The 25,124-nt window shown below is 42.6% G+C and overlaps 1 protein-coding gene across 3 annotated transcripts in view; it reads right to left on the bottom strand.

Moving 5' to 3' along the window:
* The window catches only part of rfwd3 (ring finger and WD repeat domain 3), a 60,600-nt gene that overhangs the window by 27,193 nt on the left and 8,283 nt on the right, over positions 1-25,124 (bottom strand). For all 3 annotated transcript variants that reach the window (XM_059992596.1, XM_059992597.1, XM_059992594.1), the window contains exons 4-7: positions 17,046-17,131; positions 15,247-15,459; positions 14,866-14,957; positions 13,331-13,445 (exon numbers count right to left, since the gene is read on the bottom strand). In XM_059992596.1, the coding sequence (XP_059848579.1) occupies positions 13,331-13,445; positions 14,866-14,957; positions 15,247-15,459; positions 17,046-17,131 (506 nt within the window). The remainder of the gene's footprint in view (positions 1-13,330; positions 13,446-14,865; positions 14,958-15,246; positions 15,460-17,045; positions 17,132-25,124) is intronic.

Here is a 25,124-nt window from a genome sequence, read left to right as displayed (position 1 = left end):
CTACAAAATATACTGAAAATCACACACCCAGATTATGCTATTACCAAGAAAGACAAAGGAAGCATAGAAAGACCATTACACGAAAATTGTCCTCAAAGCTGCACACCATTCCGACTTGAAGCGCATCACTAGTTCCAAATCCTTAAAGCCCTTTAAGGTCATAAAGACATAGAAGCAGAATTAGGCCATTCAGTCCATCGAGGATGCTTTGCTATTCCATCATGGCTGATTTATTACTTGTCTCAACCCCATTTTCCTGTCTTCTCCCCCATAACCTTCAACACCTTGACTTAAAGCAGAGCTTTATAGGTTCTTATCCTATCAAACTCCGCTTTAAATATACACAACCACCTGGTCTTTACAGCTATCTGCAGCAATGAATTACACAGATTGACCACCGTCAGACTAAAGAAATTTCTATAATTTGTTCCAAACAAACACCCTTCTATTCTGAGACCGTGCTCTCTGGTTCTAGACTCTCCCACTATTGGAAATATCATCTCCATGTCCACTCTATCTAGGTTTTTCAATATTCTACAGGCTTCAATGAGCTTCCCTCCTCATTCTTCTAAATTCCAGCAAATACAGGCCCAAAGCCATCAAATGTTCCTTATGCGTTAACCTAACCCTTTCATTCATGTAAACCTTCTCTATACCCTCTCCAATGTCTTCACATCTTTCTTACACAATGGGCCCAGAACTGCTCGCAATAATTTTCTCCGAATTTCACTAAGATATCAGAAGGGCCGCCACAGATGAAGCTAACCTTCAAGGGCATGGAAAATAGATGGCATCCTTGATGGTGATGCTCAGATCACAAAAATGAATATTTTAAAGCATGGATGTACACCAAATGCTGTAATCTTCAAGAATATACTATAGTGTTTTAATTGAGGATAATCCTTCCTTAGCTGATAAAACAAAAATCACAAACTCCAACATTGTAAATTACTATTATTTTTACACTCCAGTTTTACATTGAAAGGGGTATGGATGCAGAAAATGATTTCTTTTCCCTTTCCTTTTCAGAAGTGTCAGTATTTGAAAATTGCAACACCTGCTCCAGTAACAAAAGGCTTCAGTGGCACTGTAGCGGTGTGCTACAAACAGCGCTAAAATTACGACACGGAGTCGGTAACTGCAGTCGAAGGAAAAACTTTATTCGAAAACTTCAGCCTCACTTTTAAGCCTCTGTCAACCGGCCCCCCATGGCGAAGAGGCTCCAAAGCTCTGTGCTCGCAAACCCCCGTAGGCTATCTAATTGTGAGTCGGTTCGCATACGCTAGGAAATGAGCCGCCACATAACCCCCCCCCAGAACCGGCGATACACCCCCCAATGTCCACAGCCTGAGCCAGAACCTGCTTGGGAGGTCGGCCTCTGCGCCGAGGCGCCGGAAACTCGGCCGGTTGCGCCAGGTCCACATGGGCCGGCTTGAGGCGGTCCACCGTGAAAACCTCCTCCTTCCCCCCAACGTCCAGCACGAACGTGGACCCGTTGTTCCGGAGCACCGTAAACGGCCCCTCGTATGGCCGCTGCAGCGGTGGCCGATGCCCGCCCCTTCGTACAAACACAAACTTACAGTTCCGTAGGTCTTTGGGTACGCAGGTCGGGTGCCGCCCATGCTGTGAAGTGGGTATGGGGGCCAGGTTACCGAGCTTCTCGCGAAGTCTGCCCAGGACTGCAGCGGGTTCTTCCTCTTGCCCCCTCGGGGCTGGTAGGAACTCCCCGGGGACGGCCAGGGGCGCGCCGTATACCAACTCGGCCGACGAGGCGTGCAGGTCGTCCTTGGGCGCTGTGCGGATGCCGAGAAGGACCCAGGGAAGCTCGTCCGCCCAGTTGGCTCCTCGCAGGCGGGCCATGAGGGCCGACTTCAGGTGACGGTGGAAACGCTCCACTAGCCCGTTCGACTGTGGGTGGTAGGCAGTGGTGTGGTGCAGCTGAGTCCCCAAAAGGCTGGCCATAGCTGACCACAGGCTGGAGGTGAACTGGGCGCCTCTGTCGGAGGTAATGTGGGCTGGTACACCAAAGCGGGATATCCAGGTGGCGATCAGGGCTCGGGCGCAAGATTCGGAGGTGGTGTCGGTGAGCGGGACCGCCTCTGGCCATCTTGTGAACCGGTCCACGATAGTCAGGAGGTAACGCGCTCCGCGCGACACTGGCAGGGGGCCCATGATATCCACATGAATGTGGTCGAAACGCCGGTGGGTGGGATGGAACTGCTGCGGTGGGGCTTTGGTGTGCCGCTGAACCTTGGCCGTCTGGCAGTGCATGCACGTCCTGGCCCATTCACTGACCTGTTTGCGGAGTCCGTGCCAAACGAACCTGCTGGAAACCATCCGGACAGTTGTCCGGATGGAGGGATGCGCCAAGTTATGAATGGAGTCGAAAACACGTCGCCGCCAGGCTGCGGGGACGACCGGACGGGGCTGGTTGGTGGCGACGTCACAGAGTAGGGTCCTCTCACCTGGGCCCACGGGGAGGTCCTGGAGCTGCAAACCAGAGACTGCAGTCCTGTAACTCGGAATCTCCTCATCTACCTGCTGTGCCTCTGCCAGTGCCTCAAAGTCTACCCCTTGGGAAAGGGCATGAACGGTAGGGCGAGAGAGCGCATCCGCCACGACATTGTCCTTACCCGAGACGTGCCGGACATCCGTTGTGTATTCAGAGATGTAGGACAGGTGGCGTTGCTGGCGGGATGACCAGGGGTCGGATGCTTTCGTAAACGCAAAGGTAAGCGGTTTGTGGTCCGTGAACGCGGTGAAGGGCCGACCTTCTAGGAAGTACCTGAAATGCCGGATTGCCAGGTAGAGCGCCAACAGTTCCCGGTCAAAAGCACTGTACTTGAGCTCGGGTGGCCGCAGGTGTTTGCTGAAAAACGCCAGGGGTTGCCAGCGACCTGCGATGAGCTGCTCCAGCACCCCACCGACTGCCGTGTTTGATGCGTCCACTGTGAGGGCGGTAGGGGTGTCCATTCTGGGATGTACTAGCATTGCGGCGTCAGCCAAAGCTTCCTTCGTTTGAACGAAAGCGGCGGCGGACTCCTCGTCCCAGGTAATGTCCTTGCTCGGACCCGACATCAGGGCGAACAGGGGGCGCATGATCCGGGCAGCTGAAGGGAGGAAGCGGCGGTAGAAATTGACCATACCTACGAATTCCTGAAGGCCTTTGACCGTGGTGGGTCGGGGGAAGTGGCGGACCGCATCTACCTTAGCGGGCAGAGGGGTTGCCCCGTCTTTAGTAATCCTGTGGCCCAGGAAGTCAATGGTATCAAGTCCGAACTGGCATTTGGCAGGGTTGATTGTAAGACCGTACTCACTCAGTCGGGCGCAGAGTTGACGGAGGTGGGACAGATGCTCCTGACGACTGCCGCTGGCTATGAGGATGTCATCCAAATAGATGAACGCGAAGTCCAGGTCCCGTCCCACCGCGTCCATTAACCGCTGGAACGTCTGTGCGGCATTCTTCAGGCCGAACGGCATGCGGAGGAACTCGAAGAGGCCAAACGGGGTGATGAGAGCCGTCTTGGGGACGTCGTCAGGATGCATCGGGATTTGATGGTACCCTCGGACAAGGTCGACCTTGGAGAAGATCCGGGCGCCGTGCAGGTTTGCCGCAAAGTCCTGAATGTGCGGCACAGGGTAGCGGTCCGGTGTGGTAGCCTCGTTCAGCCTGCGGTAGTCGCCGCACGGTCTCCAGCCCCCCGTCGCTTTGGGCACCATGTGCAGGGGGGAAGCCCAGGGGCTGTCGGACCGCCGGATGATCCCCAATTCCTCCATTCTCTGGAACTCCTCCTTCGCCAGTCGGAGCTTGTCCGGGGGAAGCCGCCGAGCACGGGCATGGAGGGGTGGTCCCTGTGTCGGGATGTGGTGCTGTACGCCGTGCCTGGGCATGGCTGCTGTGAACTGCGGTGCCAGAACCGATGGGAACTCCGCCAGGACCCTGGTGAAGTCGTTGTCGGACAGCATGATGGAGCCGAGGTGAGGGGCTGGCAACTGGGCCGCGCCCAGGGAGAACGTCTGAAAGGTCTCGGCGTGTACCAGTCTCTTCCTGGGCAGGTCAACCAGCAGGCTGTGAGCTCGCAAAAAATCCGCACCCAGAAGCGGTTGGGCTACGGCGGCCAGTGTGAAGTCCCACGTGAACTGGCTGGGGCCGAACTGTAGCTGCACCTGACGGGTGCCATAGGTCCTTACTGTGCTGCCATTCACGGCCCTCAGGGGGGGACCCGGTGCCCTGCTGCGAGTGTCGTAACTTGTCGGAGGTAAAACGCTGACCTCAGCCCCAGTATCGACCAAAAAGCGGCGTCCCGACCTGCTATCCCACACATACAGGAGGCTATCCCGATGGCCAGCCGCCGTAGCCATCAGCGGCGGCTGGCCCTGGCGTTTCCCGGGAACTTGCAGGGCGGGCGGCAACGGCGGGCTTCTGCGCCCCACCGCTGGTGGTAGAAGCACCAGTGGTCATTGGGCCGGGGGTTAGTGGGGTCTGCGGCCGGGCCTGGACTGGTTTGCTGCCGGGAGCGTGGCTGGGAGATCTGTGCGATGGACGCCCCGCTCACCTTTTTGGCGTTCCACAGCAAGTCCGCCCGGGCTGCCACCTTCCGGGGGTCACTGAAATCCGCGTCGGACAGCAGCAGGCGTATGTCCTCGGGCAGCTGCTCCAGGAATGCCTGCTCAAACATGAGGCCTGTGTGTCCCTCGGCCAGAGACAACATCTCGTTCATTAAAGCCGATGGAGGTCTGTCGCCCAAGCCATCCAGGTGCAGTAAACGGGCAGCCCGCTCGCGCCGTGAGAGTCCGAAAATCCTGAGGAGCAGGGCTTTGAATTCCGTGTACTTGCCGTCTGCCGGGGGCGACTGTACGAACTCCGCGACCTGGGCAGCTGTGTCCTGGTCGAGGGAGCCCACCACGTAGTAGTAGCGGGTGTCTTCTGAGGTGATCCGGCGAACGTGGAATTGGGCTTCGGCTTGCTGGAACCATAGGTCCGGGCGCTGTGTCCAGAAACCCGGCAGTGTCAACGAAACCGCATGAACAGAGGCGGCGTCGGTCATTTCTGGTCCAAAAATCGTTTGGACCGTCGGGGTCACCAATTGTAGCGGTGTGCTACAAACAGCGCTAAAATTACGACACGGAGTCGGTAACTGCAGTCGAAGGAAAAACTTTATTCGAAAACTTCAGCCTCACTTTTAAGCCTCTGTCAACCGGCCCCCCATGGCGAAGAGGCTCCAAAGCTCTGTGCTCGCAAACCCCCGTAGGCTATCTAATTGTGAGTCGGTTCGCATACGCTAGGAAATGAGCCGCCTGCTCCAGTAACAAAAGGCTTCAGTGGCACCATCTATAAACTCTCCTGTGACAGAACAAAATGAGGGTTTTTAAGTGCTCTTGGGACAGTAGACTCAAAAGTGACACAGTCAGCACTTGGGAACTCAAGTGTCCTTCAATATTGACATCATACCAAAACATTATCCAAAAAGCAAAAAAGATGACCATTGGCAATTTAAGATGATGGCATGGCTGTAGAAAGAGAACAAATGCATGGTCATAGGAACAAAGGCTTTTGCTGTTTAAAGAACAGCAACATTGGTAGTGGTGAACTTTGGCTCCCTGACAAGGTAGTAAATGTTGAATTAGGTAACCTGAATGGTAACACACACAAAATACTGAGGAACTCAGCAGGTCAGGCTGCATCAAAGAAAACGAGTAAAGAGTTGACATTTTGGACAGAGACCTTCATCGGGATGGGTATAAATGGTATGTAGTTTTATGGCCATAGGCACAGTGGATTCTAGTTAATTGGTCCATCAGTTAAGAAGGGTAGCCATTTATTTGGGACAACTCTGAATAAACAAAAATTAATTGAGAAAATAGCTGGGATTTCCTTTGTTCCTTTGGAATCCTATACCACTTAATTGGGACAGGTGACTGTTGCACTTGCCTGCTTGTTAGACACTACACCTTGCTTCAGGCGCAGAACAGTTTTTTTAAAAAAATAGCATTAGTTGCATGTGTTTGTGTTCAAATAGCAGTGAGTTATCACTGATCATTGGTGAGAGATCAGAACTGTTTTTTCCCCTCAAACACTCAGCGATGCCAGAAACAGCCAGGAGTGAGATTTCACTACTTGGGTTCACAAGAAACTATGAAGAATTTGAAGGTATCGACAATCATCTTGAATGTTACCTTCAGTTGCCACCAGATATTGAGCTCTCACAGTGGCTCCAAGTAGCAGTCTGCATGCATACCAGCACGCCACTTCAACAGGCAGGCTAAACCAGGTGAGGGTAGCCAGTGAGTCTCATATGCCAGTGAAATAGGACATGTCTGCCCTAGCATTGCAACACTCCATAGAGAGCGGAAGGGCATGACAAGGCATATAAGTCATGATCATCCACTACAACCAAAGACTACCCCAGTTGTGATGACTATTCACACCACTGGACCTGGATTTCAGAGGTTGAGAGAATGGAACTGCCAGAGTTCAATGGTTTTTCCACTTTAAAAACACTCTTACAAAGGTTTCCTATCATCGTCAGATGATGGACAACTACTAATATTGATATAGTATTCTAATTTGCTCTGTATTTCATTTAAGTACATAATTTGTTACTTAGTTAAACAAGTTTGCCTTTTTTTAAATACTTTAACTATTTCCATGAACCTTTGGTTAATTGGGACAGCTGCTTAATTGGGCTGAAATGTAATGGCCCTGATGCGTCCCAATTAACCACAATCCACTATTCAGAATTGTACTCATTGCTAATGGTTTTCGCTCAATTTTGTTTTGCTTGAATGGATGGACAGTAACATTAGAGAGCATGCATTTACAGATGGTTAGGTAGCATTAGATTAAAGTGTCAAGAAGTATGCTTATTTGGTTGCCAATGGTGAGAGAGAATAGGCTAACAAAACAGATGGGATTTAATACTGTAAAATTCAACTTAGGTCCTGAATTGAGCACATTTACAATTAATGCTTAAGTCTTGATTATAAGTCTTGATTAAGAAGATTAATAGCCTAATGCAATCTGTTGCAACCACAAACAAAAGTTAGCATGGGTTGAAAATTTTTTGACTACATAATTGTCTGGGAAGGGTAGGGCCGTGCTGGGCAATATGGGAATGAAAATTTACCACTTCCCTTTATACTTTTCAAATGCATGTACATCAGGAGAGCACATGGCAAAGAGATTATTCAAAATTGGTATCTACAGTCATTGAGACAATCCAATAAAAGCAGCAATCTTCAAGAAACACTTTCCATAGGTACACAACGCATAAACAGGACACACTAAGGATTTATTTTCTTACAGACACTAGGGAAATTTGACTTGTGTTCCGCTGATTAGGATATCTCAAGTGCAATTTCTCAAATATAGCTTAATTGATAAAAGAACTGCAGGTAACACTTTACACTGTGATGAAGCATTTTCAGAGGTTGGTTACAAAACACATCAACTTCTACCCAAGAAGTGACTTGGATCCACTCTAATTTACCTAACAACACACCAGGTCCACAGCACTTGTGTTTCAATGGCTCTTCACTATACCCTGAAACTTCTGTACAGCAAAGATGCATACATCAGGATACCCTTTATCAATTACAGCTTGGCATTCAATACCATCATCTCCTCAAAACTAATCAATAAGCTTCAAGGCCTTGTTCTCAATACCTCCTTGTGAAAATGGATCCTCAATTTTCTTACTTGCAGACCCCAATCAGTTCAGATTGGCAACAACATCTCTTCCACAGTCTCCATAAGTACATGTGCAGTACAAGGCTGTGCGCTTAACTCCCCTGATCTATTCACTTTATACTTATAACTGTGAGTCTAAGCACAGCTCCAATGCCATATTTAAGTTTGCTGATGACATCACCGTCACTGGTTGAATCAAAGTTGGTGTGAAACCAGCATTTTGGAGGGAGATTGAAAATCTGGCTGAGTGATTCCAAGACAACAACCTCTCACTCAATGTCAGCTAGAACAAGGATCTGACTATTGACATCAGGAGGAAGAAAGCAGAGGTCCATGAGTCAGTCCTCATTGGAAGATCAAAGGTTCAGATGGTCAGCAACTTTAAATTCCTTGGTGTTATTATTTCAAGGGTCCTGTCCTGGGCCCAGCATGTAATTGCAATTAAGAAGAAATCACGTCAGCGCCTCTACTTCCTTAGAACTTTATGACATCTTATACTTTTGACAAACTTCTATAGATGTGTGGTAGAGAGTATATCAACCAGCTGTATCACAGCCTGGTATGGAAACACCAATGTGCTTGAACAGAAAATCGTACCAAAACTAGTGGATATGGCCCTATGGTAAAGCCCTCCCTCCATTGAGCACACTTACATGGAGTGTTGTCATAAGTAAGCAGAATCCATCAGGGACCCCACCACTCAGGTCATGCTCTCTTCTCACTGCTACCATCAAGGTGGTACAGGGGAGCCTCAGGATTCTCAATACCAGGCTCAGGAACAGTTATTAGCCCTCAACCATCTGGCTTTTGAAACAGTGACAATAACTTCATTCAACTTCACTTGCCCCATCACTGAACTGTTCCCACAACCTCACAATGACTCAAGTCCAGGTTAGGCCACTTGCAAAATTCAATACTGAGCCTACGCAACAGTTTTTTCTGAAAAGTCTTTTTTACTTTATTTATACCTTTACACAGGAGGATCAGTTATAGGCTAATTGGCAGTAGCATCTTCCTTGAAGATCTGGCATTCACGCAAGTTCAATCATTCGATTTTTTTTGTTGTATTCCAATTAACTGAGCCATCCGAGTCATTGATTTGGAGCAAGAAGGCTGCGAGTGAACAGCTGACTTCCAGAGCGAAGGGATTTTTTTACTACTCAGGGTAAAAGAGAGGCAAGACTACGCAGGCATGTGACATCAGCCAGTAGAGCGCAAAAGGTTTAAATAGAAGACTGCCATATCCAGTGGGCAGCAGAGTGATAGGGCTTTAGCTCAATGGGCTTAGGCGGTAATGGGACGAGCTGAGGTAGGTTTACTGGTGTTATTTACGGAAAGCAGGAAATGTGCGTGAGGCCGGTTTTCTGTGCTTGGTGTCAGATGCAGGAGGTCCTGGAGTCTCCCAGCCTCCCGGACGGCCATATCTGCACCAGTCGTGTCAAGCTGCAGCTCCTGAGGGACCGAGTTAGGGAACTGGAGATGCAGATTGATGACCTTTGGCTGGCCAAGGAGAGCAAGGAGGTGATAGAGAGGAGTTATAGGCAGGTGGTCACATTGGGGCCAAGGAAGACAGACGAGTGGGTCACAGTCAGGAGGGGGAAGGGGAAGGGTAAGATGAAGAGTCGGGTACTAGAGACTACCCCTGTGGCTGTACCCCTTGACAATAAGTACTCATGTTTGAGTATTGTTGGGGGGGGGTGGAAGAGACAGCCTACCTGGGGAAAGCAACAGTGGCCATGCCTCTGACACAAAGTTTGGCCCTGTAGCTCAGGAGGGTAGGGAAAGGAAGTGGAAGGCAGTAATGATAGGGGACTTTATAGTTAGGGGGTCAGACAGGTGATTCTGTCGATGCAGCAAAGAAACTCGGATGGTAGTTTGCCTCCCAGGTGCCAGGGTCCGGGATGTTTCAGATCGCGTCCAAGATATCCTGCAGTGGGAGGAAGAACAGCCAGAGGGTGTGGTACATATTGGTACTAATGACATAGGCAGGAAAAGGGAAGAGGTCCTCAAAAAAAAGAGTACAGGGAGTTAAGAAAGAAGTTGAGAAGCAGGACCGCAAATGTAGTCATCTCGGAATTATTGACTGTGTCACCCGACAGTGAGAATAGGAATAGAATGAGGTGGAGGATAAATGCGTGGCTAAGGGATTGGAACAGGGGGCAGGGATTCAGATTTCTGTATCATTGGGACCTCTTTTGGGGCAGGTGTGACCTGTACAAAATGGACGGGTTGCACTTGAATCCCAGGGAGACCAATAAACTGGCGGGGAGGTTTGCTAAGACTACTGGGGAGAGTTTAAACTAGAATTGTTGGGGGGTGGGAACCAAACTGAAGAGAGTGGGGAAGAGGAGGTTGGCACACAAATAGAAAGCTTGTTGACAGTGCGAGAGGGAGGGTAGGCAGGTGATAAAGAAGGGACGTGCTCAGACCGAAGGTTTGAGATGCGTCTAATTTAACGCGAGGAGTGCTGGTGACAAAGCAGATGAGCTTAGAGCATGGATCAGTACTTAGAGCTATGATGTGGTGGCTATTACAGAGACTTGGATGGCTCCGGGACAGGAATGGTTACTTCAAGTGCCGGGTTTTTGATGTTTCAGAAAGGACAGGGAGGGAGGCAAAAGAGGTGGAGGCGTGGCACTGCTGATCAGAGATAGTGTCATGGCTGTAGAAAAGGAGGACAACATGAAGGATTGTCTACGGAGTCTCTGTATGGGTGGAGGCTAGGAACAGGAGGGATCAATAACTTTACTGGCTGTTTTTTATTGGCCGCCCAATAGTAACAGGGATATCGAGGAGCAGATAGTGAAACAAATCCTGGAAAGGTGTAATAATAACAGAGTTGTTGTGATGGGAGATACTAATTTCCCAAATATCGATTGGCATCTCCCTCGAGCAAGGTGTTTAGATGGGGTGGAGTTTGTTAGGTGTGTTCAGGAAGGTTTCTTGACACAATATGTAGATAAGCCTACAAGAAGAGAGGCTGTACTTGATTTGGTATTGGGAAACAACCTGGTCAGGTGTCAGATCTCTCAGTGTGAGAGCATTCTATCTCATAATTCCATCTCCTTTATAATAGCATTGGAGAGATAGGAACAGACAAGTTAGAAAAGCATTTAAATGGAGTAAGGGGAATTATGACGCTATCAGGCAGGAGAAGCTTAAATTGGAAACAGATGTTTTCAGTGAAAAGTATGGAAGAAATGTGGCAAATGTTCAGGGGATATTTGTGTGGAGTTCTGTGTAGGTATGTTCCAATGAGACAGGGACGTTATGGTAGGGTACAGAAACCATGGTGTACAAAGGCTGTAATAAATCTAGTCAAGAAGAAAAGAAAAACTTACAAAAGGTTCACAGAGCTAGGTAATGTTAGAGATCTAGAAGATTATAAGGCTAACAGGAAGGAGCTTAAGAAGGAAATCAGGACAGCCAGAAGGGGCCTTGGCGGACAGGATTAAGGAAAACCCCAAGGCATTCTACAAGTATGTGAAGAACAAGAGGATAAGACGTGAAAGAATAGGACCAATCAAATGTGACAGTGGGGAAGTGTGTATGGAACCAGAGGAAATAATGAATACTTTACTTCAGTATTCACTATGGAAAAGGATCTTGGTGATTGTAGTGATGACTTGCAACATACTGAAAAGCTTGAGCTTATAGATATTAAGAAAGAGGATGTGCTGGAGCTTTTGGAGTCACCAGAGGGCAATGGAGAACAGGCAAACAACTAAATATGTCAGGGATGGGGCAAGAAGGGGAGGAGGGGCATTAACTGAAGTTAGAGAAGTCAATGTTCATGCCATCAGGTTGGAGGCTACCCAGCCGGTATATAAGGTGGTGTTCCTCCAACCTGAGTTTGGATTCATTTTGACAGTAGAGGAGGCCATGGATAGACATATCAGAATGGGAAAGGGAATGTCGACAGTGCTTCTCCTTATAGATGTTGTCTGGCCTGCTGCGTTCCACCAGCATTTTGTGTGTTGGAGGATCAGAGGGATCTTTGGGTCCAAGTCGATAGGACACTCAAAGCAGCTGCGCAGGTTAACTCTGTGGTTAAGAAGGCATATGGTTTATTGGCCTTCATCAATTGTGGAATTGAATTTAGGAACCAAGAGGTAATGTTGCAGCTATATAGGACTCTGGTCAGACACCACATAAGAGTACTGTACTCAGTTCTGGTCGCCTCATTACAGGAAGGATGTTGAAGCCATAGAAAGGATGCAGAGGAGATTTACAAGCATGTTGCCTGGATTGGGGAGCATGCCTTATGAGAACAGGTTGAGTGAACTTGGCCTTTTCTCCCTGGGAGCGATGGAGGATGACAGGTGACCTGATAGAGGTGTACAAGATGATGAGAGGCATTGATAGTCAGAGGCTTTTTCCCAGGGTTGAAATGGTTGCCACAAGAGGAGACAGGTTTAAGGTGCTGGGGAGTAGGTACAGATGAGGTGTCAAGGGGAAGTTGTTTTTTTTACTCAGAATGTTGAGTGCATGGAATGGGCTGCAACAGTGGTGGAGGTAGATACAATAGGGTCTTTTAAGAGACTTTTGGAAAGGTACATGGAGCTTAAAAAAATACAGGGCTATAGTAATTTTTATGGTACGGACATGTTCGGCATAACTTTGTGGGCCAAAGAACTTGTATTGTGCTGTAGGTTTAAAAAAAACTCTTAAAAGAACAAAATCTAATTGAGAAAATAACTAGGATCCACTTCATTTATTTGGGACACCATGCCACTTAATTGGGACAGGACACTGCTGTTGAAGCTTCTAACTAGCACAGCTGTGTGCACTTGTGTGGCTGTTGGACACTTAGAGCATATAGTTTAGTTGCATGTGCTTATATTATCCATTTGAGCTGTTGGACATCAATTCAAAAAAGCAATGTTTTTTTGATAATTTTGCTCGTTACTTTGACTTTTTAAAAACTTAGACCCTTGCCCAGATGTCCATGAGATGATTTGACATTAGCTGAAACTATCACCCACTGAACCATTTAGTCACTCAAAAGAACACGGCAGCATACACTGGATGAATTCCTCTGTCAATCACTTAGGAATTACTACAGTTTTATAGATGACAGCTCTTGAATTTAGATATTTATGCACAGAATGTCACTGTGTGTACAGTAATTTTTTTTAAGCATTTCTCACACATCCAGCATCCCCAAACACCTCATGGATGCTGGACGGGTGAAAGTATTGCACATACCAGTACTACACAGCTGAGTGTCTAATGATCAGCACTCGACAAAGCCGGCAGAGATCAGGGGCTCAAAGTAGCCTCTTACTGGTTGGACAACACCAGCCTCGCCTTTCTATACACAAGCAGATTTATTGTATGCATCATCTCACTATGTGTAAATATTTACACAGAAAAGAGCAACTGGCATGCACAGGTACAAACAACGTACCTCCCAAGAAACATACTGAAAATTACAACTTCACTGATACCAGCTCCTTTCTCATCAGTAAAACACAATCAATCTACATGCACCCCGAACCAATCACCTCCATAATACTCTGGAACTCCACAGTATTAAGTACAGTAGTTATCTTTTGGAAATAAGAGAATTTATAAATCCATTTACCAATAACCTTTCTTTTGTTTTAAGTGATTAGAGAAGATTTGCAGTTGTCTGACCTGCAACTGTTTACGTAACTTGGAGCACTCGTCTGTCAGGAACTGGAGCTGGAGGCGACATTGTGCAGATTCCAGCTCTGCCTTCTGGCGTAACATTTGCTCCTTTTCCAGATCACTGTCCAAGAAAACAGAATGGAAAAAGATCAACACAAAAACTCATCAAGGAAATCCAAAAGGAAAAATGAAATTTTAACTTTATGAAATGGATTTTAAGGGAGCACAAGTTCATAAATATTCTATTCAAATTCAATACTTTGAAATAGGAATGAGAATTTTTTTTTTACACTTTCAGGATTTCACAATTATACATAAGGCACTATAAGTAGAAAATACAGTAATCAATTTGCATACAGTAAAACATCACAAGTAATGCAAAAAATTACCAAATTATCTGTTTTTGGCAATGTTAAAGATTGGTCAGGATATGATCAACAGTGGAAATATTGGAGATCTTGTGCTCAGCCACTTCGAAGAGTAATTTAAAGATTAACTGCACAGGTCTGGGACTAGAGCAAAATGTCAGATTTCTTCAAGGCTGCTCTTTTTAAAGTTTTCATTATTACTCAAATTTGCACACTATTAGGGTGCACAGTATGCTACAATTAAGACTGAATTTGAATATAATAGAATCTGGTTAATCAGGTCAGCCTCTTATTTGTGAAAACTCTTAAAGAACAAAATCTAATCAAGAAAATAGCTGGAATTCCCTTCATTTAATTGGGACATACTGCTAATTAATTGGGACAGGAGAATATTGCCAAAGTTTTTAACTAGCGTCAGTCATATGCACTCGCTTGGCCATTAAGCTCTACACTGTGCTAGGAGCAAATAGTTTTTAAGTAGAGTTAGCGTGTTAAAAAGCAGTGATTTTTGTCACTGATAGTTGGTGAGAAATAAGCAGTAAGACAATTCCAAACAATTTTGCTCACTATGGTTTCAAGCAATCAGGCTTGGGGATGCCAGAAATAGCTGGGAATGAAAATGAAATGATTTCATAACTTTAACAAGTTAGGAACCACAAAGAATTTGAAGGTTTTGACAATCATCTTGAATGTTCCAATGAAATGGAAATTTGGAGAACATAGCTATATGAAGGCAGTCGATTATCTGGACTGATTTTATTCACTTACAGCCAAAAGAACATGGTAGCGTACACTGGATTAATTCTTCTGTTGATAATTATTAGGAACTACAGTTTTATAGTACTGTATTAGTATTGTTAGTGATTTAATTTGTTCTGTATTCCATTTAAATACATAACTGACTGCTCAGTTAAACAGTAGTTTGTCTTTTTTTAAATATATATTTTCAACTACTTCAATTAAATTTTGGCTAATTGGAACAGCTGCTTAATTGGGCCAAAATGTACTGGCCCACTTAAGCAAAATCCAGTTCACTCTGCTTATGGCTTTTATCCAGTTTCTGCACAACCTCCAATACTGATCATTCCCCACTCCTGCCTTGTATTTCCGCTGCTAAAGTACAGCAGCTTTTGTAACTTCAAGTGGAAAAATTTTTTGCATATTGGTGTATACCTCTTTAATCGCTCCTGTTCACTAGTATCCACAGCTTTCAGTACTCGAGCATATAGTAGCACCACATCTGATCTCTTAGCTTTCTTATTACACTGCAAAATCCAAACAAAATCTTTTAGTATAGTTCTGTTCTGCCACCGGCTTCAGATAGACATTAAAACCCCAAGAGGTGCAGCTTTTCATTTCCTTATTGTCTATGCTCCATGAATCTATTCTTTATACCCACATAAAATAGCCACCAAGAATTTTATTTGTATCAGTGGAATCCACCCATTTTGGGCTTAAAAAAAAAGAGAACACCGTACAAACCTATTATACTTCTCTAAAACTTGTGAAGCTGCAAATTTTGCTAATTACCCCAATGCCATGCTGCAGACATACCTGTGGGCATTTTCCTCCTTGTCCTCTCAGCCACCGATCAATGCAAGTAAATCCAAAAAGATGACCACATCGCAGAGCAGCAAGACGATGCTCTCCTGCATTAGTCCATGGCTCAAAGCATATTGAGCAAGTATCACCTTCATCATCAGAGACTGAACTTGGTTCATCTTTTTTCACATTTAGAGTGTCTTCTGAACATGAGGCCATGCACTCCTAGGGAAAATATTCAGTGAGAGATGAATGTTTGTCTATTGTAGACCCATTTTGTTCTCCTAGTGCAAGTCATCAGAAAAAAACACTAAAATTTCCAATGTTTGCAGCTGTCACTTTTTTATTATACAATTCGAAAATGAGAATATCCTTCAACTTCCTACTTTTCCTACTGTTTCTCTGCTTTGCCTAACTTTGCAAGGACATTTATGAAGTCATAAGCCTATATGTGTTGAAAGTAGGTTGCCCAGCCAATGAGGACTCTTTTTTTGTTCAAGTAAATTGAAAGCAGGCATATGGACAGTTGAGGAAATGCTGCAGTCAAAAATGAAAAGCAGTTGTAATTCATGAACCTAAAGCTGGTAGTATTGTGGATCATTCAATTCATCCTGCAGTCAACTTGAGCACAAGATGTAGGTACAAGTTACTAATTGCTTGTATGCTAAACAGTTTAATCTATTAAACTGTATAATACATGCTTGCATTTTGAAATACAAATGGTTTCTGACATTGTACAGAAAAATCATTGGTGGAAAGTGTATGGCTTACTCTAATAAAACTCAACATTGATAAGGAGCAAATCTCAGGAGCACACACCATATTAGTAATGAGGTAACGCATGGCCTCAATGACGGTAGTTCATTGAGTCTTAGCATTATTATCAACATGGTACAATCTTGAACTATTATTCATTTGGTCTTATTAACATGACAGCTCATGAATACATTAAAAAAAAACAAAAATTATCAAATATCAGGATCAAGCAGTCCAACCAAAGAATTCAATCGAGAGCCAGAAGGCCATTCAGCCCCATTTTCTCCATCCAGTGTCATTTAATTACATCTTAATCAATTGACATTTTAGTTGCATTTAACCACCTCATTTTTCTATCCCAAATATATAAGATTCCTGTTTGGCATTCATAGAGGTATGGCACAAAAACAGCCATTTTGGCCCATTGATTCCATGCAAACCATCATTCTCCATTACACTAATCCTACATCAATCCCAAATTCTTCATTCTACCTTCATTTTCAACAGCTATCCTAGATTCCACCACTCACTTACAGACTAGAGACAATTTACCTACCAACCTGCATGTATTCAGAAACCCACACTCAGAACATGCAAACTCCATACAGACAGCACCCAAGGTCAGGACTGACCCAGGTCTTTGATCCTGCAAGCTAAAATACTGTGCTGCTTTAATTAACTGCCATAGAATTATCAACAATCCAGGTAAAGCAAATCACAGAATAAGCTTCTAACCAAACATACTGTAGCGTTTGAGCAGCACAGTAGTGTAGTGGTTAGCGTAATGCTCTACTGCGCGAGCAGCCCAGGTTCAATTCCGCCATTGTCCTAAGGAGTTTGTATGTTCCCCTGTGATCGTGTGGGTTTCTTCTTGGTGCTCCAGTTTCCTCCCACATTCCAAAGACATACAGGCTAGTAGGTTAATTGGTCACAGTGGTGTAATAGGCTGGATGGACCTATTTTGCGCTGAATCTCTAAATAGGAATAAAGTAACACAAGTTAGAAATCCCAACATTAAGTCTGTAGGCAACAGAAAAGTTATCAGAATATCTGACCTGCTCTTGATGTATAGACTGCGATCCCTCATTCTCAGCACTCTGTGCTGGTGTGGGGTTTGCCACTGCCAAGGTACTGGCTGAAGCTGCAAAAGCAGAAAATACCACATTTAAAGTAATTATTTGCATTAAAATGATACCTTAAATGGCATGGGTTATGAATGGACACAAATAAAGCTATATGCAAGTATGAATACCCAACGATTAAAACATACTTTTTTTTTCACTGAGCATTTCAGAATGCTATTATTAAAAAGTCACACAAGCTATAATTACTTTTTATAGAAAATGGAAGTGTGAACGGTCTTAAAAAATAATCTCCATTGCAAAATATTGTGAAGTTCATTTTCAGGATATAAGCACTGCAGAGAAACCTGGCATTTATTGCCCACCCTGGTTTGCCCAGATACAACCGAGCTACTTACTCAGTCACTAACCAAAACACATTAATTCTAAATGAGAGTAATCTCCAAATAAACAAGGGAAATAGAATTAATCAAATGAAAACTATTTCTGGTCTTTTTCAACTAGCATAACCAGGGACATTTTGCTCATTATTTTCAGCCTTGTGAAGTAGATCAGCACAGCTGTACAGGGCAATAGCACTATTCACACTTGGACCTTAACAGTTATAGAGCACTACAAGCACAGAAAGAGGCTCCTCAGCCTATCTAGTCATTGCTAACCTGTTTATGGTCCTATCTACCCACACTTGGACCATAGCCCTCCATAACCCTCCCATCTATATATTTATCCAAACTTCTTAAATTTTGTAACTGAACCAGCATCTACCACTTCCACTGAGAGCTCATTCCTCACTCACACCAATGCTAAAATTTCCCTGGAGGTTCTACCTTTCACCCTAAACATGACTTCTAGGTTTAGTCTCACTCAACTTCAGGAGAAAAAGCCTGCATATGTTTATCCTATCTATACCCCTCATAATTCTTGTACACCTCTATAAGACCTCCCTTCATTCACCTACACTTCAGGGAACAGGGAATAAAGCACTAATCTGTTCAACCTTTCACTATTACTCAGCTCAAGTCCTGGCAACATCATTGTAAATCTTCTCTGCACTCTTTCAAGCTTATTGATAGCTTTTCTGCCAGTAGGTGACTAGAATGACACACATTATATTTAATTTCTTAAAGGAACATGGTTGGAACAAGATGAATTTCAAAAGAGAAGCAGATAGTGGAGTGTGTCATGGTCGACTAAACAGCCGTTGGTGCTACAAGGGTAATTTATATTTACAGACAAATTAAGATGTAGAGAAACAGAGCAACACTAGATGCTTGAATTTACACTAGTTAAAATTGGATAGTTAGCAAATAAAATTTAACTGAGAGAACCAAGAGTGACTCTCGAGGAGGCCCTCATGGCGTAAGGCACACTTTGGCTTTGCTCCATTCCTTTTACTTGTTTCACCTGTAATCACCCTTAAATGCCTTAGCTATACCTACACTAAAGGGGTTTATATTGCAGATATATTCTTTGAGCCTTGATTTTAGTTTGCTGGAACTGCATACTAGAGCACGAGAAACTAAAGACGGGAAAGATTCTAACAGCAACGGCAAAAACAATAGTGACGCTAAACCACCATCTAAACAAGTCCCTCTAACTTCGGATGCAATTTCGAAGCTTCTAGATGAGAAACTAGATGCAAAATTCAGCCAAAAATTCTCGTTTGAAGGAATTTTAAAGACAGTTGAAGACAGTATCAGATCGTTCAGACAAATAACAAATCGTTGTTCAAATAACAACAAACAAGAATTTCAGAACTTGATGAAGCTGCTCATCGGAAAGATCGTAAAACTGAAACTTCAGAACAAAAGTTATCTTCAACCTCTCAAGTGTTGGAATGTTATAAATCCAAAATTATCGATCTCGGAGACAGAACCGGCAGGTAATCAGACCTTCTGAAGATGATCATCTGATTCGATTTGCCTGGCATGTTCAACTTTCTCAAAGTCTCAAATTTCGCATCGTTGAAGATTTCAGTCCTGAAGCTTTGAGGGAATGGATGTCTTTTAAATCCGTGCTGTCAGAGTTTCATCGAAAAGGTTTTAAACAGGCTTTGTTGTTTCCAGTGCGTTTGAGAGTCGTCCTTCCCGATAATTCTCACCGAATGTTTAAATCTCCAATTAAAGTTGAAAATTTCCTCAAGGAGCTGCGTGCTGTTCTGGACTAATCAATGTATTGTAGTTTTCATCATCTGTTCTTATTTGTCTGTATTTAAGCTAATAATTAGCTTATAGACTTGGACCATCATAATTTGAGGATCTTTGTTTTTGATCAGTAGTGTAGGTATTTCTTGTATATCTAGGTAAATGCTCTCTCTTTTTTCTGTGATCTTGCTCTTTTTATTACCAATTGTTTGATTTTGAAAGTAATTAATTGAAGGATTTGATGTTTGATTCTATTTGTTTCTCTATAATTTTTATGGGGAAGTATTCAGTTTTTTTACGGTTTTCTTTCTTTTCAAGATGTCATTCCGCTTTCTTTTTCCCATAAGACCTTATTCTTTTGATACGTCATTATTATACAGTTGTGTTTGAAAACAGCTGACAACACGATTCGAAGCTTGTTTTTTCCCCTCGATATATTAGTACAATGGTACCCTGCTTTGTGTTTTAAATTTTTAGTCTTTTTTTTATTATTAACCACTGTAGCCTTTTTTTTACGGTAATCTTTCTTTGAATATAGGTGGTTTTCTTTTAATCGTACATCTTTTGGGCTGCCTTCTTAAAAAGTGGGGTTAAGTTTAGTGTTAGTTTGCTTATTGGCCTTTCTGTGGCTTATTTTCGGGCTTTTGTGGGTGGGAGAGGGGGTATTTCTATTTTTACTTTTTGCTTAGATTTTACCAACTGGGCTGACTGTAAACTACAAAAATGTCCCAAGTGGTGTAACTTCCGGTTCCTCTTTCAACCTGGTTTCCTCTTCCGGGTTCATGAGTTGTATTCTGGTTAACCTTTTACGTACTATATGGTAGATATTAGTAACATGGATAAGATTATTAATTTTGTTTCTTGGAATACAAATGGTTTAAACCATCTGATTAAACAGAAAAAAAATATTTACAATATTCCACAGAATGAATGCTAATATTATCTTATTATAATACAATAAGACACAGAGGATGAAGTGTCTAGCGGGAGCAGGGTCAGCACAACGCGCAGGTGTCCAACCTGGTGAGACGAAGGAGGGTGCCAGGCCTGGAATCACCCCATAGTGCCTGGAACCTCCAAGTGTTGCAAACTGATCCCTCTAACATCAGTTCTAACAGGAGGTGGATCAAATGGCCTGCAGCTAACGTGACATCACTGTGGAAACAGTTTGACGAAGATGTCAACCAAATTCTGGAGGCGACGGCAAAGGGAGGGGTCGATAGGAAGCTGCAAGCCATGACAACAATCATAGTCTCCCAGTGGAAGTTTGTTGTAGGGGATTCGCAGCCAGTTCCTTAGCCAGAGCCTACAGCAATTTGGGCATCAATGGAGAGAGGAAGAGGAGAGCCATCCGCAGTACCACCGTTGCGGCAGAGAGAGCCTCAAGGTGGCTGTGGCTCAAGAGAGGGGAGCCATGGAGTTATGTGTAGCTAGCCATCTGGACACAAGCTGGGGTCTGATCAGCCCCGGCTGGGTCACCTGGAGAAGGATGTATGATGTTGAAAGACCTGAAACACCCGATGATTCCAGGAACATCACTGATGATGTGTCCAGAAGCATCAGTAGATGTATGCACACAGTCTTTGCACAAGAAACTCATGTGAGGAAAGAGGATAATCAGCGTTTCTTTAGGTTTTGGAAGGGTCAACAGTGCCATTCAAATTCTTAAGCTAAAGTGAAAGGAGTTTCTATTTTTACAGATTCTTCAACCTCATTTGTTCATTATGAAACAATTTCAGATCCAAATGGTAGATTTTTGATAACTACTGGCTTACTTTTAAACAAAAAAGTTGTTATGGTTAATGTTTATGCTCCAAATGTTGACTGTCCTGAATTTTTTAAGCACTTATTTACATCCCTTCCTAATTTAAATGATTATGTGTTGATAACGGATGGGGATTTTAACTGTTGTTTAAATCCTTCAATGGATAGATCTATGTCTAACCAGGCACTTCCGAACAAATCAGATTTCATCAACTCCTTTATGGTTGATTCCGGAGTTTCAGAAATTTGGAGATTTCTACATCCCAAGGATAAAGAATTTTCATTCTTTTCTTATTATTTTCATAATTATTCTAGAATTGACTATTTCTTTATTGATTATCATTTAATTCCATCCATTACTGACTATAACTATGATTCCATTGCCATCTCCAACCATGCACCCTTGAAACTATCTATGAAAATAATGGATACATTTTCTAGTGCTAGGCAATAACGGTTCAATTCTACACTTCTTCAGGACTCAGTTTTTTTCAATTTTATTGGACAACAGATTGATTTTTTTCTTTTCAACAAATGTTACAGAAGAAGTTTCCAAAGGGATATTATGGGACACTTTTAAAGCATATATTTGTGGACAAATTATTTCATATTCTACTGGAGTGAAAAAACGAATCAATAGAGAAATACTTATGCTGGTTGACAAGATTAAAGAAGTTGATAAGAAATATTCTATGCCTCCTAGTAAGGAGCTTTATAAAAAGAGTGTTGAACTTCAAATGGAGCGTAGTCTATTATCAGCCTCTTTGACTGAAAATCAATTAAGTAAAACTAGGACCCAGTTTTATATTCATGGTGATAAATCTGGTAAATTACTGGCGAATCAATTGAAAATTGCTTCGGCAAACGCCAGATTATCAAGATTTGTGAACGAGATGGTACCCTAACAGTTGATCATGATGAGATAAACAAATCTTTTCAAGAATTTTACAATTCTTTATATCAATTAGAATCCCCTGACAATCCTACTATAATGCATGAATTTTTAAGGAAACTGAATATTCCAAAATTATCATCCAATGAATGTTTAACATTAGATGCATCTATTATACAAGAAGAAATAAAAGAGGCTATTTTTTTTTTCGATGAATTCAGGTAAAGCACCTGGTCCAGACGGTTACACAGTAGAATTTTTAACTCTCTCCTTGGTTATGTAAAATTTTTAAGGAGGCATTAACCATAAGTAAATTACCACAATCTTTTTACGAAGCCCCTAATTCTTAAAAAAGATAAAGATCCTATTGAATGTGCATCATATAGGCCCATATCCTTGCTGAATGTGGACTCTAAGATTTTTTCTAAAATTTTGGCAGCTAGATTGGAGAACATAGTACCTGAAATTATCTCTGTTGACCAGACTGGATTTATTAAAAATTATTCATCTCTTAATATTATGAAATTATTAATATAGTTTACACTCCTTCACCTAGAACTCCAGAGTGTGTCATCTCACTGGACACTGAGAAAGCGTTTGATAGAGCTGAATGGCCATATTTACTTAGTACGCTTGACAACTTTAATTTTAGTCCAAAATTTATATCTTGGATTAAATTGATATACCCTCCCCCTTTGGCTTCGGTATTTACCAATAATCAAAGATCTCCCTTTTTTCAGTTGTTTCGTGGTACTAGGCACACCCTTATATAATTTGACATTGCTTTGAAACCTTCAGCTACCGCAATTCGTGATTCACCCAACGTTTTTGGCATTACCCGTGGGACATACAAGTTATCACTATATGCAGATGATTTGTTACTATATATTTCCAACCCTGATAAAACGTTCCTGCAGTTTTCTCTCTCCTTGCTCAGTTTAGTAGCTTTTCAGGCTACGAACTGAATCTTAATAAGAGTGAACTATTCCCATTAAACATGCACATTACAATTTATAAACATTTACCAATTAAACTGGTCACAGACAATTTTACTTATTTGGGTGTTAAAATTACTAAGAAGCATAAGGACTTATTAAAAGTTAATTTTTTTTACCTTTAGTTGATCAGGTTAAACAATTGTTTACTAAATGGTCCCCATTGTCTTTATCACTGATTGGTCGAATCAATGCTATTAAGATGATTATTTTACCTAAATCTTTATATTTATTTCAAGCGCTACCAATTTCTATTTCTAAATCCTTTTTTGATACTGTTGACACTAAAATTTCTTCATTTATATGGCAGAATAAAAATCCTAGGTTAAGTAAAAAATACTTACAGAAGTCTAAAAAGGACTTCTTTGGAGAAATATTGGAAAGATATTTTTGATATTATTTCAACTGTTTTGAATATTGATTTACATCCTCATCCTATTACTGCAATTTTTGGCTTACCAATGGTGGAAAATAGTTATTTATCAACTTCAGCTCGTCGGATGATTGCATTTGTTACATTAATGGCTAGAAGATCCATTTTATTGAATTGGAAAGAGATTAATCCTCCTACTACATTCCAATGGTTTTCCCAAACTATATCTTGTATAAATTTAGAAAAAAAAAATCAGAAGTGTCATTTTTGACCCTTCGGTTAAATCTGAAGAAATTTGGAGACCATTTATTCAACACTTTCATATGATGTAACTTGACCTTTTCCGAATCCTTTTTATTATCATTAAATATTTGGACTGAGGAGCGGAGTTATTGACATTATTGATTATATCTGTTGTAATGTAACAGCCCAGCTTTGTTTAGTTTAGGTTTGCTTAGTTTAGATTTTTTTCATTTCTAATTTGGGGTTTTTTTTGGCATATTTTTTTCCATCACGTTAACTACATCAAGAGTTTGGGAGGCTTAATACATTTGTGTTATGTATAGCTTATACTTGTATATACTATTTATTAACTATGTATTCCCAAACTCTCTGTGTTACTATTGTTATTATGCCTATGTTTGAAAATTAATAAAAAGATTTAAAAAGAGAGAACCAAAACTATTGGGTTTTTATAGGGGGGAAAACACTGCAGCGCATCTCACCCTGACTGAAAAAACAGATCTCAATAGATTCACTATTTAATAGAAGAGCATTGGAAAACAGACTGAACTCTGCACAGTTCTTGTGCAGTTGAAGTCTTTGCTTCTATACTCCATTTTAGGCTACACTGTCACCATATTGAACTTGGCCAGTTGCAGAAAAGATCCCAGAATATCGAAACTGAGCCATGATGAGTCGTGATGGGCTTTCAAGAACTATATCCAACCACACACTGTAATCTAGTCATAAATCCCTGCACCATCATTGCCATCAAGCCAGAATGGAAATCTAGATTTAATCCACCACCTCAAGAATCTGCTCACATTAAGCTTGGGTTCCACCAGCACTGCATTTCCACACCTTAATAGACCAGGTACAAATATAAGAGGCGAGGGCAGAAATCAAGATAACTATGTGACTGAAAAGGCATCAATTAGATATAGTAAAATTTATTTGAGTAGAAATTAAAGGAAAAAACTTACAGGCTGGAATAATTCCTATCTCAAATTAAGATGCCTATAGTTATTCAAATTGCATCTCTACCTCAAATCATTGCTGCAGGAGATCCTCAAGCTGTTATAGACTAACCATCTTTATTAAACATCCCCATACTTTTAGGATTAAAAACTCTTGATATATACAAATACTTGCACCATATTTCCCCATTGGTAACCTTCTGGGGGGGGGGGGGGGTTACAAGTAGTTAAAAGTTTAACTGGCTCACCTACACAAATGCAGTGCACATCAGTGGTAGGATGTTCTCTTGGAGGCGATTCACATCACAACTCCACAAAACCTTTGCTACATTGGCAGAGCACAATTCAGCAGGTCCAATGGAATACTTTCCACTTGCTCAGATAGAAACAGCTTTGATAACAGACCAGGAAACCATATTGACTGATTGACATCCTATCCACCACTTTTTTCATTCAACTGCTCCATCACCAGCACATTAGCAGTACTGTGTACAATCTACAAGATATATCCCACCAAGGCACAGTTGATGATATTGCGCAGAAGGACAAAAGTAGGGCATGGGAATGCCACCATGTTTTTGTGCCTCTCCAGTTCACACAGCTTCCTGATTTTGACAGCACTCTTTTCTTTATTGTTACGAGACATAACCAAAAACTCCTTACATCATAGTACCACAGCAGAATC

The sequence above is a fragment of the Hypanus sabinus genome, chromosome 17 (genome assembly GCF_030144855.1).
Source record: "Hypanus sabinus isolate sHypSab1 chromosome 17, sHypSab1.hap1, whole genome shotgun sequence".
Classification (NCBI taxonomy): Eukaryota; Metazoa; Chordata; class Chondrichthyes; order Myliobatiformes; family Dasyatidae; genus Hypanus; species Hypanus sabinus.
The sequence above is the reverse complement of the archived record's forward strand: the minus strand, read 5'-3'. Positions and strand labels throughout refer to the sequence as shown.